The sequence below is a fragment of the Rhinoderma darwinii genome, chromosome 5 (genome assembly GCF_050947455.1).
Source record: "Rhinoderma darwinii isolate aRhiDar2 chromosome 5, aRhiDar2.hap1, whole genome shotgun sequence".
Lineage (NCBI taxonomy): Eukaryota > Metazoa > Chordata > Amphibia > Anura > Rhinodermatidae > Rhinoderma > Rhinoderma darwinii.
The window spans coordinates 131,676,829-131,689,412 of record NC_134691.1 but is presented as its reverse complement, the minus strand read 5'-3'; the positions used below and the strand labels follow the sequence as shown (position 1 = coordinate 131,689,412).

The following is a 12,584-nucleotide window of genomic DNA, read 5'->3' as shown; positions in this document are numbered from 1 at the left end:
GGGAAACCGGCTACAACAACTTCTCTTCAGAACAGAAGATCAAAAACCCGCTGCAGCTAAGAGAGACGCCCTTCGCTTCAGAACGGTACTACGCAGGTTGTAATAAACCAGAGACTCCCAACAGGTATGGTCACACACCACACATGCACTCTGACAACACACCAGTAGTCGGATCTAATGTTAATCAAGCCACAATGGACTTTGCCAGATTCCTTGTTCGACGTGAGCTGGTCACCAAGGGACTTGTAAAGTTCAGCGATCACGCTGAAAACTACAGAGCTTGGCGAGCTTCCTTCCAAAATGCCACCAGAGACTTAGATCTATCATGTAGTGAGGAACTGGATCTCCTGGTAAAGTGGCTAGGAAGTGAGTCCGCCGAACACGCTAAAAGAATCAGAGATATCAATGTCAATTATCCAGATGTTGGTCTTAAAAGGGTCTGGGACAGACTTGAAGAGTGCTATGGCTCGGCCGAAGTCATAGAAAGTGCCTTATTCAAGAGAATTGAGGACTTTCCTAAAATAGCAAACAAAGGCTATACAAAGCTTAGGGAGTTAAGTGATCTGTTAATGGAGTTGTCTGTAGCAAAGGCAGAAGGGGATCTGGTAGGATTGACATTCCTTGACACTGCAAGAGGTGTGAACCCCATAGTTCAGAAGCTCCCATACAACCTGCAAGAGAAATGGGTTATGCATGGTTCTAGATATAAACAGACTTACAATGTACTATTTCCTCCATTTAATGTGTTTGTAGATTTTGTCTCTGAACAAGCTAAAATTAGAAATGATCCTAGCTTTGATTTCACGCTGTCATGTGCCGCCACCCCTGTTAGTAAACCTCGTAGAGCAATGGTGGAGGTCCACAAAATTAACGTTTCCTCCACAGGTTCAGTCCATAAAGAGTTCAGCTCCCGTCAAGGAGACAAACCCAAAGACCCGAGCAGACAGTGTCCCTTACACAGGAAGCCACATTCCCTACTTAGGTGCAGAGCCTTCAGGGAAAAGTCATTAGAGGACCGCAAGGCCTTCCTTAAGGAAAACAACATCTGCTTCAAATGCTGTTCTTCAACATCACACTTCGCCAGAGATTGCGAGGTTCGTGCAAAGTGTATCGAATGTGGTAGCACAGAACATAACACAGCTCTACACCCTGGAGCACCATCATGGACTTCACCCCAAGACCAAGAGCATAGCGGGGAGCTGAAGGACACAAGTACTGACACTCCAGCGGTTACTTCTAAATGCACAGAGGTTTGTAGAGGCCTCATAGGAGGAAGGTCCTGCTCAAAAATCTCCCTAGTGAGGATTTACCCAGCAGACGACCGGGACAAAGCCATCAAAGTATATGCTATTCTAGACGATCAAAGCAACAAGTCGTTAGCCAAGTCTGCCTTCTTTGATAGCTTTAACGTCAGAGGCCCTGGCGCCCCCTACTCTCTAAAAACTTGTGCCGGTACTGTAGAGACAGCTGGAAGGAGGGCAAGCGGCTATGTAGTCGAGTCTATAAATGGCCAAGTGTGTCTGCCCTTACCAACCATACTGGAGTGTAACCAAATTCCTGATAACAGGTCTGAGATACCTACGCCGGAAGTAGCAGCGCACCAACCTCACCTGACGCGTATAGAACACTTGATCCCGAAACTTGATCCAGAGGCTCAGATAGTCTTGCTCCTCGGGAGAGATATTCTTCGAGTCCACAAGGTTAGGCAACAGATCAATGGCCCTCACAACGCTCCATATGCACAGAGACTCGACCTAGGATGGGTCGTCGTAGGAGAGGTCTGTTTAGGAGGTGTACACAAACCGACAACTGTCAACAGCATGCTTACCAGTACACTGGAGAATGGACGCCCATCTCTCCTCCGACCATGTGAAAATCATTTCTTCATAAAGGAACTGCCACACAGCACTTCATCATCAAGTATCCTTGTAGGCTCTGCCTACGATGACTACATCTGGGATGGCAACCAAGATCACCTAGGGTGCACAGTCTTCCGCCAGACAAAGGAGGACAATCGTATGGCGATGTCATTCGAAGATAGACTGTTCCTAGACATAATGGAGCAGGGAATGGTGCAGAATGAAATGAAGAGCTGGGTTGCACCTCTACCATTTAGGCCTCAAAGACAATGCTTACCTAACAACAGAGAACAGGTTTACAAACGTTTCGTCTCTCTCAGACACAGCCTGCAAAGAAAACCAGAGATGAGAGACCACTTCTTTACCTTCATGGAAAAGATATTCCAGAACGGCCATGCGGAGTTAGCACCTATACTTCCAGACTCTGAAGAGCGCTGGTACCTGCCCCTGTTTGGAGTGTATCACCCGAAGAAACCAGGTCAGATCAGAGTAGTATTTGACTCAAGTGCCAAGTATGAAGGTGTCTCGTTGAATGACGTCCTGATGTCAGGCCCGGATCTAAACAACAAGCTCTTGGGAGTACTTCTACGCTTTCGCAAAGACTCTATTGCATTCACGGCTGATATCCAACAGATGTTCCATTGCTTCCTCGTCAAAAAAGAACACAGAAATTTCTTGAGATTCCTTTGGTACAAGGATAACGATCCCTCTAAAGATGTTACAGAGTATCGAATGAAGGTACACATCTTCGGTAATAGTCCTTCCCCTGCAGTCGCCATCTATGGGCTGAGGCGTGCGGCTCAAGATGTCGAAACGAAGTACGGAACGGATGTCAGACGCTTCGTAGAAAAGGATTTCTATGTGGACGACTGTTTGAAATCAATGCCCACAAATGAAACCGCAATTTGTCTTCTGAAGAGAGCCCAGGAGATGCTTGCTCTATCTAACCTGAGGTTACACAAGATCGCTTCTAACAGCCAGAAAGTGATGGAAGCCTTTCCTCCTCATGACCACTCAAAAGACTTAAAGGATTTAGATCTAGGCATCGACTCCCCTCCCATGCATCGGAGCCTTGGCCTACTCTGGGACGTAAAAGCTGATACCTTCACCTTCCAGGCCAGCAGAGAAGAAAAACCCTTCACTCGCAGAGGAGTACTGTCGGCCATAAGCAGTTTATACGACCCACTGGGATTTGCAGCTCCTGTAACCATCGAAGGTAAAGCTATGTTGAGAGACTACACCAGGGAAGTGTCGAACTGGGATGCTCCTCTTCCCATGAAGGAAAGAGCCACGTGGACGGCTTGGAGAAATTCCCTCACAGCCTTATCTGGTCTTCACATACCACGCCCTTATGCTTCTGTACCAACTACCAAGGTTGAGACACAAAGACTTTGTGTTTTCTGCGACGCTTCAGTCAAAGCGATTGCTGCTGTAGCTTACTTAAAGACGATAGATACCAGCGGACAATGCCACGTAGGGTTCGTCATGAGCAGAGCAAAACTAGCGCCACTTTTTGAACACACAATACCACGCCTGGAACTTTGTGCCGCGGTGTTAGCAGTGGAGTTAGCCGAACTCATCACTACGGAATTGAACATGGAGATTAAAGATGCTGAGTTTTACACTGACAGCAAGATAGTACTAGGATACATCTGTAACTTAACTAGATGCTTCTATGTCTACGTAAGCAACAGAGTGCTAAGGATTAGAAGATCTACCTCTCCCGAACAATGGCATTACATACCTACGCATCTCAATCCTGCAGACCAAGCAACCAGATCCGTTGCCGCTAACCGTCTGAAAGACACAATCTGGTTTACAGGCCCTACGTTCTTGTATAGACCGATGCCCAGCACAGCAGAAACCGCCATGTTTGAACTAGTGGACCCACATGCAGATGTTGAGATACGCCCTCTGGTATCTGCGTTGCACACGGAGACTTTGGACAGCCACCTGAAATCTCATAGATTCAGTAGATTCTCTACTTGGAGATCACTTGTCCGTGCAATCACCTGCTTGACTCACATGGCTCGGTCGTACAAGACAACCTCGTCAGCAGATAAAAGGGACTGTAAAGGCTGGCATCGTTGTAAACATTTTTACACGGCTCTCGATCTGGAACAGGCAAAAAATGTAATCATCCGAGCTGTACAGCACGATATCTATGCCAAGGAAATCGACTGTGTAATCGGTCAGAGACCCGTACCCAAAGACAGTGTTCTGAGGAAACTTGACCCAGTCATCGATGAAAATGGGCTCTTAAGAATAGGAGGACGCCTTAAGGAAGCCAAGGTAGATTTTGCAGAGAAACATCCCTTGATAGTTCCCGGACAGCATCATATAGCTACTCTGCTGGTGCAACATCACCATGAGCAAACAAGGCACCAGGGTCGTCTGTTCACAGAAGGAGCCTTACGATCAGCCGGACTGTGGATAGTTGGAGCAAAGAGATGTGTGTGCAGATTCATCTTTAAATGTGTTACTTGTCGGAAACTTCGTGGTATGTCACAGACTCCAAAGATGGCGAATCTCCCATATGATCGACTTAGCACAGATCCACCCTTCTCCAATGTCGGCCTAGATGTGTTCGGTCCTTGGTCTGTGGTTGTCCGGCAAACCAGAGGAAGCCGTGCGAACGGAAAATGTTGGGCGGTTATGTTCACTTGTATGTCCATCAGAGCTGTCCACATAGAAGTGATCGAATCTATGGATACTTCATGCTTCATAAATGCTCTCCGGCGTTTCATTGCTATCAGAGGACCTGTCAAACATATTCGTTCTGACAGAGGCACAAACTTTGTTGGGGCAGCAAGGGAACTACAACTCTCTTCTAACTTGGACGCTAAAAACATAGAAAGATACCTTAGTGGACAGGGATGTACTTGGACCTTCAACCCACCACACTCTTCACACATGGGAGGTGCTTGGGAGAGAATGATAGGCATCGCACGTAGAATCCTCGACTCAATCTTCTTACAAGTAGGATCTACAAAGCTGACTCACGAAAGCTTGACCACCTTTATGGCGGAAGTATCGGCCATCATAAATGCCAGACCGTTGATTCCGATTTCCAGTGATCCTGATGACCCAACTGTTCTCACCCCTGCCACGCTGCTTACTCAGAAGACTGACACTATTTGCACTCCACCTGGAGAATTTAATGCTAAAGACCTCTACAGAAGTCGATGGAGGCAAGTACAGAGTCTCTCCAATACTTTCTGGGACAAGTGGAAAAAGCAATACATTCCCACTCTGCAACCAAGGAGAAAGTGGCAAATCAGCAAGCCTAACCTCCAGCCTGGCGATGTGGTGCTAATGAAAGATTGCCAGTCACGAAGAAATGAGTGGCCGTTAGGTCTTATTACCAAGACATTCCCGAGTAAAGACGGAAATATACGTAAGGTCGAAGTAAAAGTACGGAAGCAGAGTGAGACCAAATTGTTCCTCAGACCAGTAGGGGAACTCTTTCTACTGTTTTCATCCAACGAACCCAATAGTGACGTCGGCTGACGTCAAGCGGGGAGTGTTCTGTCCTCGCCAGCTAGTCCAGTTATTTACGTAATAATACCTCTTTTTTGTGTATGATTACCAGTACAGATATTGCAATTGCCTATTCTTGTACCCCATCTATATTGTATTGTATGGTTATAGCACCATCTACTGGTGGTTTTGTGTATTCCTAGATTGTAGTTCTCTATGTATTATGGGAAAGCACCTGAGGCATTGTGGGTTATTTCCTGTTCCTGTTTGTGTATGAGTAGCAGCCATTTTCCTCATCATGCCAGTGTGAGGGGCCACTCTCCATTTCTACCTCAAGTTCAGTGTAAACAGCCTGTTCTAAGCATAGTCGGTAAGATCCATATCTATATGTTATAATCCTGTGGTTCACTGTATGTTTTGCTGTATCAGATATCACATTGTCAGCTTGCAGTATTACCTCATGTTATATTGTGTATGTATAGCAGATTATTTGTATCCTATGCACTGTACAGTTGATATATTCTGAATACTGCTGTTATTTCATCCTATAGTTTCACCCTTTCCTGTCTACCAGCAATAAAGAGAAAGATTTCACAGTTTCACAGCCTTTTTCTTAAGAAGACAGGGGGTTTAGCTACATGTCAGATTACACACCGTGCTAACGTGTATGAGGACAGAATAATGTGCTTGCTATCCCTTTTGCAATTGGGAGCCAGAGCATGCTGCTAACTCATTTATGACCAACAATATATCTATTGTAAGGACAACATGGTAAGTCTTGACTCTGTAACATGAAACTGTAAAACAAAATGTTTTTATACATATGCATTCTAAAACTCAAATGAATACAGTTATGAAAATATTGCTGACCCCCATTAATACTGACTCTTTTGAGAGCATGAAATAGAAAATAGCTGTTTATGACTACTCGTTGTAATATCCACGGGCGCGGACCGTCGGGATTACTCACCCCCGGCGGCCGCAGCCATGGACTTGTAAGCGCTGGACCGCATCTCCTCCCAAGGAAACGCCAGCACTCACTTCCGCTCCACTCTGCTGTGTCCCGTAGGGTGCACGCACACTCTCGCGCCCGTCCTTAAAGGGCCAGTGTGCGCACATGTTTAACATCACTAATTAGCCCATGATCACCCTGGACTTAAGTAGGGCCCTGCCCTTTTGCTCATTGCCTGAGCGTTGTTCATATTCCTCTGTTAGTCTTGCAAATGGTCCCTTAGTGTTATCCTTTTCCAATTGTTCCCATGCTACCTGTATCCTGTGTTGTAGTTGTTCCTGTGTCCACTATAGTGTTGGAGTCAAGTTCTGCCATCTGCCACGTCTGCTGTGTTACACCACGTCTGGTGTCATCTGTCTCGTCTAGATCACCTGCTGTCAAGATCCTATCTGTGACTAGCCGTTGCTACTGTCTAGACTATCACAAGTACCCTTGTGCTAGGACTATATATATTATCTTGGTACACTGTAGTTTGGCCAGCTGCCATTCCCCTACGGCGGTGCGGCACAGTGGGTCCACACACCCAAAGATCATGACACCCGTATAGTATTATGATATGTTATTTAGGTGTGAAACAGCGATCTATAACCTCTGACTCTCCAACTGTTGCAAAACTACAAATCCCAGTATTCCCTAAACTACAAGCATATCGTGCTGGGAGTTGTAGTTATGAAAAAGCAGGAGTTGGAGTGCTTGTACCATGCCACTTGATCATTTTTATGCATGACAATTGTGCCAGTTGGCAGTTTGCAAACACTCTTCTGGACTCTGCCTGCACAGGTTTATTTTGGTCACGAGGAAGGAGTCTCATAGAACCAAACTAAACTGGGCCCTCCTCTTTCTGAACTCACAGTTGATGAAGGGTCTCCCCCAGAATATTTGATTTTAATCAGGAAAGCATAAAACTTTTTACAAATAATTGATAATTGACATACCGGTATATGAAATTATTTAGGCAGGTTTTCCAAAACTTGTTTTATACCAAATATAAGTACTATAAACAATAATAATAATAAACAAGCCTTTCCTAAAACCATTCATAAGGCATAAGAATATTTACATTTCTAGTGAAGTAACTTACTGTGTCCGCATCCAATGTTTACCGCAGAATGTTATTTTACTATGTACTGATATGTCATTGTAGAAGCTATATCTAAAATATAATATCAAACAAAGAGATCCCGGAGAACAAAGAAGAATTTATAGTTGGTTGGTATATTAGTAAAAATATTTTTGTTTCTTTTTTTTTCTTTTTTTCATTTCCTAAAGTTTCTCTTTGTTAAAGACATACAGCAAATTTAAAAAAAAAGTGTAACCTACATTTTCTTAACACATAATAAAATGTCAATAAATTTTATCTATATGTGAAAATTCAAAGAAATCCATCACTGGATTAAATTATTTTTCTTTCACATTACACTGGTCATATAAAACATAACAACATTCCTGCAACCTGCCTGGCCCCGGTTCAACATCTACCACTAACGGCAATTTTGACTAAAGATGAAAATATAGATGTATACATCGGTGGAAATACTGTAGTAGAATTCTCTAAATACCGTAAATTGATTTATACAGTACTGTGCATTTATAAAAATAAAACTTTATAGACATATTAATCAATTTGGAGACATATAAAATCACCTTTTTCTTTGAAGCTTCTGACTTCTTTGACATGTTTCTCAACTTTTTATACAAATGGTTAAGAACCTGCAAAAAATAAAAAAAAGAAGAATCTGATTATAATAGAAATACAAAACAACATTCCGTGCATTGTGATATAATCTTTAATTTGTGAGATGCCTGGGTGTCTTTTTTGAAAGCAAGTTGGCTTCATAGTCTTTGAGAACATCCAATAAAGCGTACTGAGACTACGTATGAATGTTTTAAGATATATACTGTGGCGTAACTACTGCTGTAGCAGCCAAAGCAGCTGCTACGGGGCCTGCGGCATGAAGAGGCCTGTGCCGCCTTCCGGCAAGGCCCCCACCATGCCCAGAGGCGCTGCTAGCAGCCGCTATGACTGCTACAGTGGTAGCGATGCCATATTCAATAGTGTCTGCATCCTTCGAACGCAGATGCTATTGAACACTATGACAGAGCAGGGAAGTATCTCCCTGCTCTGCCATAGGCTACTGTAACAGTGGCGTAGCTCTAGGGGTCGCAACGGGCGTAATTGCGACCGGGCCCCTAAGCCAACCGCGCTGGTCCCGCTTCCTGAATGCTGGAGCAAGGAGCACCAGCATTCACTCTGAAGTGAGCGGCTCGGCGCAGGCAGGCGCGATGTAGTGACGTCACTACATTGCGCCTGTTTGCGCCGAGTCACTCACAGCACAGACCGGAGGAGAAGGCTCCTCCACCCATTGTGGGAACCGGGATAGGTAAGTAATTATGTTATTATTTTTCTATAAGGCACTATGGGGCATTATACAGGGTAGGGAAGGGGGGCTGATATGGTGGCAGCTATAGGAGCATTTTACTATATGAGGGGCAGTATACTGTATAGAAGGCATTATACTGTGGGGGCATTATAATGTGGGCACAGCTATGGGGGGCATTATATTGTGGGGGCAGCTATGAGAGGCATTATACTGTGGGGGCACCTATGGGGGGCATTATATTGTAGGGGCAGCTATGGGAGGCATTATACTGTGTGGGGCAGCTATGGGGGGCATTATACCCAGGGGGAAGCTATGGGGGGTATTATAATGTGGGAGCAGCTATGCTGGGCATTATATTGTGGGGATAGCTATGGGAGGCATTATACTGTGTGGGGCATCTGTGTGGGCATTATAATATATCGGATATCTATGTGGGCATTATATTGTTTGGGGCATCTGTGTGGGCATTATACTGTATGGAGGCATTATACTGTATGGAGGAAGCTATGGGGGCATTTCTACTGTGTGGTGGACACTATGGGATCATGATACTGTGTGGGCTGAACCGGGTGTGTATGGGCGGGGATTGGGTTGGATTAGAGGCGTGGCTTGAAAGAAACAAAATTGACGCTGCGTGCCGCATCGATTGCCCCTCTTTGTGATACTTGAAAGTATAGCACTGTCTACAGGGAGAGCTGTATAGCACTGTATGGGGAGACTGTATAGCCCTGTCTACAGGAGGTGCTGTATAGCATTGTCTACAGGGGGGCTGTTTAGCACTTTCTACAGGGGGGCTGTATAGCACTGTCTACAGGAGGGGGGCTGTATGGCACTATCTACTAGGGCAGCTGTGTGTGGCACCCAGGGGAGGGGGCCCAGTCAAACGTTTTCTATGGGGCCCAGTGTTTCCTAGTTACGCCCCTGGATATACAGTATCTAAAAAAGAGACCACTTTAGAAACACACAATTTTTCCTTTTATACATTTTTGTCATTTTCAGGAAAGTTGGTCCTCAGAGCCACCTAGTAGACTTTCTCATATATAGAATGTGAGCTCAGGTTAGGACACAAGTAATGGACCGACTAAGTTATGATAGAATTTGCATTTTCTAATAACCCCACCATAGTGCCCACCAAAGTATGTAACTTTTTATACATTTATATGCGTGTATTAGAATGCCATTTTACAGTCTACATATAGAATCAATCTATATCCAATAGTAAGTAATTTTAAAATAAATTGCATTCAATTACCTTCGCATCAAGCATGGGGTTGCCATGATTTCTGTGTTGCTTTTTTTTGCATAATACAATAAAATATAACGTATAGACTTCCCATTCACAATGCCTCCAGCATTGTTAAAGTGGGTGTCCCATCAGGACAACCCTGTCCATATGCCCTATCAGGGCAAATGGATGCCATAGAGGGGGTTCTCCTGCTTGGGAACCCCCCTCTAGGTGGCAGAATGAAGAGCCGCTGGGTAAAATCGGCTCCTGCACTAGTGGACCTAGCATGTCCTCGCATTATCTGGATGGTCATTCATTTCAAAGGCCTGCATTTAATGCCACATTTCCCCTTCAGCAGCCGATGTAATGTACTATTTGAATACATACATACTCACTCCATTTTGTAGCTTACTGATTTGCCTGACAGTGTTATTTTCTCATCTGTTTTTCCCATCCCCCCGCTGTGAGGAATTTAGACATTCTGGGAAAAAGAAGCAACATTTGTACAAACTGTGCTGTTCAGGAATGACATCTTCCATTCCCCCATGTGGCAGCATCTCTGGAAAACTCATGGACTCAACTTGAAATTATTTACAGCCACAGTTGCCACCAGCCACACAGACATTTGTCTCTAGTAATAGCCAAATGCATTTCTCAAGCGGTTGAATATGCCGCTATTTTACTTCAGTTTCCGACTCTATAACTTTCTAGTTTCACCACATCCTATCATTAAATGAATCAATCAAGACTTCCCATATCGACTTGTTTATAGTAGAGTAGGTCGGTTTACCTGCATGTCAAACTACACACACGCCACAGGGTAATGTATGGCAAGAACTGAATACCTAGTGCAAATTACTATTTTGACCCAGTGACAACAAGGAAGACAAGAAAACGGCATGTAAAAATCATGTGTGATTCTGCATCATTGTGCACTGATGCGTCACCCCCTCCTATGCTTTCCAAATCCATGCATTGAGTTTTCTTTCAAAATCTCATGTTTTTTAAAGTTTGTTACAATAAAATAACTCTATAGTTTAGCAAATAGCAAACAAATGATTAGTATCTACCCCACTAATATGAATTATAGGAAAATATGTATTTGTAACTGAAATGAAGCCTTTTTAGTTTGTTCCTCAGGGCATCCTTTATATCAATCTATACTTATTTGATTTATTAACCCCATTAAGGAATAAAACAATTTTTTCCTTAAAAACCAAGTGTAATGCTGGCGGGTGTCGCTAAGGCTGGTGGTCCACACCGCCAGTCCGCTCTCTGGTAGCCACGCTCCTGCTCCTGCTCGTGGCTGCATGTCCCTTAGGGAACACACTCCCTGGCTGCGTCTTAAAAGACCAGAGCGCACACATTCACAAACCTCCCTAACCAATTCCTGTTGGTCTGGGCTTATATAAGGCAGCTCCTCTGGTCACTTGGCGCCTGAGCAACTTTGGTGCAACTTAATTGTTTAAGTGGGTGGCAAGTACAGGACAAAGGAAGACCTCTCCCTTTATCCGCTTTTTGACCAGCACTGATTGCAGTGCTTCAGGGGATTAACCGGTTCCCGACCGCCCACTGTCTTTTGACAGCAGGTGGTGCAGGTCCGGAATCTACATTGAGCACTCATTCTCTAAGGCTGGATTCACACAAGCACATTACGTCCGTAAGGGACGGAACGTATTTCGGCCGCTAATCCCGGACCGAACACACTGCAAGGAGCCGGGCTCCTAGCATCATAGTTATGTACGATGCTAGGAGTCCAAGCCTCGCTACAGGACAACTGTCCCGTACTGTAATCATGTTTTCAGTACGGGACAGTTGTCCTGCAGCGAGGCAGGGACTCCTAGCATCGTACATAACTATGATGCTAGGAGCCCGGCTCCCTGCCGTGAGATTGGTCCGGGACTGTATGCTAATACATTTTAAGTATAAAATAAAGTTACTAAAACGTTATCCCTTCAAACGATTGAAAAAAAAAAAAATAACAAAAAAAACAATAATAAAGATTTGTCCACAAAAAAGTAATTATTTAGTGTAAAATATATTTTATTGCCTATACATTACATAAAAGCAAAAACTCTAAACATATTAGGTATCTACACGACTGTAATAACCTAAAAAATGTAAGTTATTTAGCGTGAAACGTGAACAGTATAAAAAAACATACAAACTTTTTTCCTATATTTACGTCACAAAAATAAATTACATAAATTACACAGTAATTTATTTGTAACCCCAAACTGTGCAGGAAAAAAACAACACAATTTCTCCTGCATGAAACAATGGCCTCCTATAGCCACGTCAATGGAAAAATAAAAAAGTTATGGCTGCTGAAAGGCAGTCAGGCAAAAACGGAAAAATGTATCTGGTCATTAAGGGTATGTTCACACGAGGGCGTCCGTTACGGCTGAAATTACGGGGATGTTTCAGCCTGAAAACATCCCCGTAATTTCAGCCGTACCGGCATGTGCAGGCGCTTGAACGCCGCGTCCATTACGGCCGTAATTAGCGCTGCTATTCATTGGAGTCAATGAATAACGGCTCCAATTACGGCCAAAGAAGTGACAGGTCACTTCTTTGACGCGGGCGTCTATTTACGCGCCGTCTTTTGACAGCGGCGCGTAAATTAC

At 44.2% G+C, this 12,584-nt stretch overlaps 1 protein-coding gene across 1 annotated transcript in view; it reads right to left on the bottom strand.

The window, feature by feature from the left end:
- The window catches only part of GALR1 (galanin receptor 1), a 300,040-nt gene that overhangs the window by 94,898 nt on the left and 192,558 nt on the right, over positions 1–12,584 (bottom strand). The window contains exon 2 of the mRNA XM_075828383.1: positions 7,996–8,061. Coding sequence (XP_075684498.1) covers positions 7,996–8,061 — 66 coding nt within the window. The remainder of the gene's footprint in view (positions 1–7,995; positions 8,062–12,584) is intronic.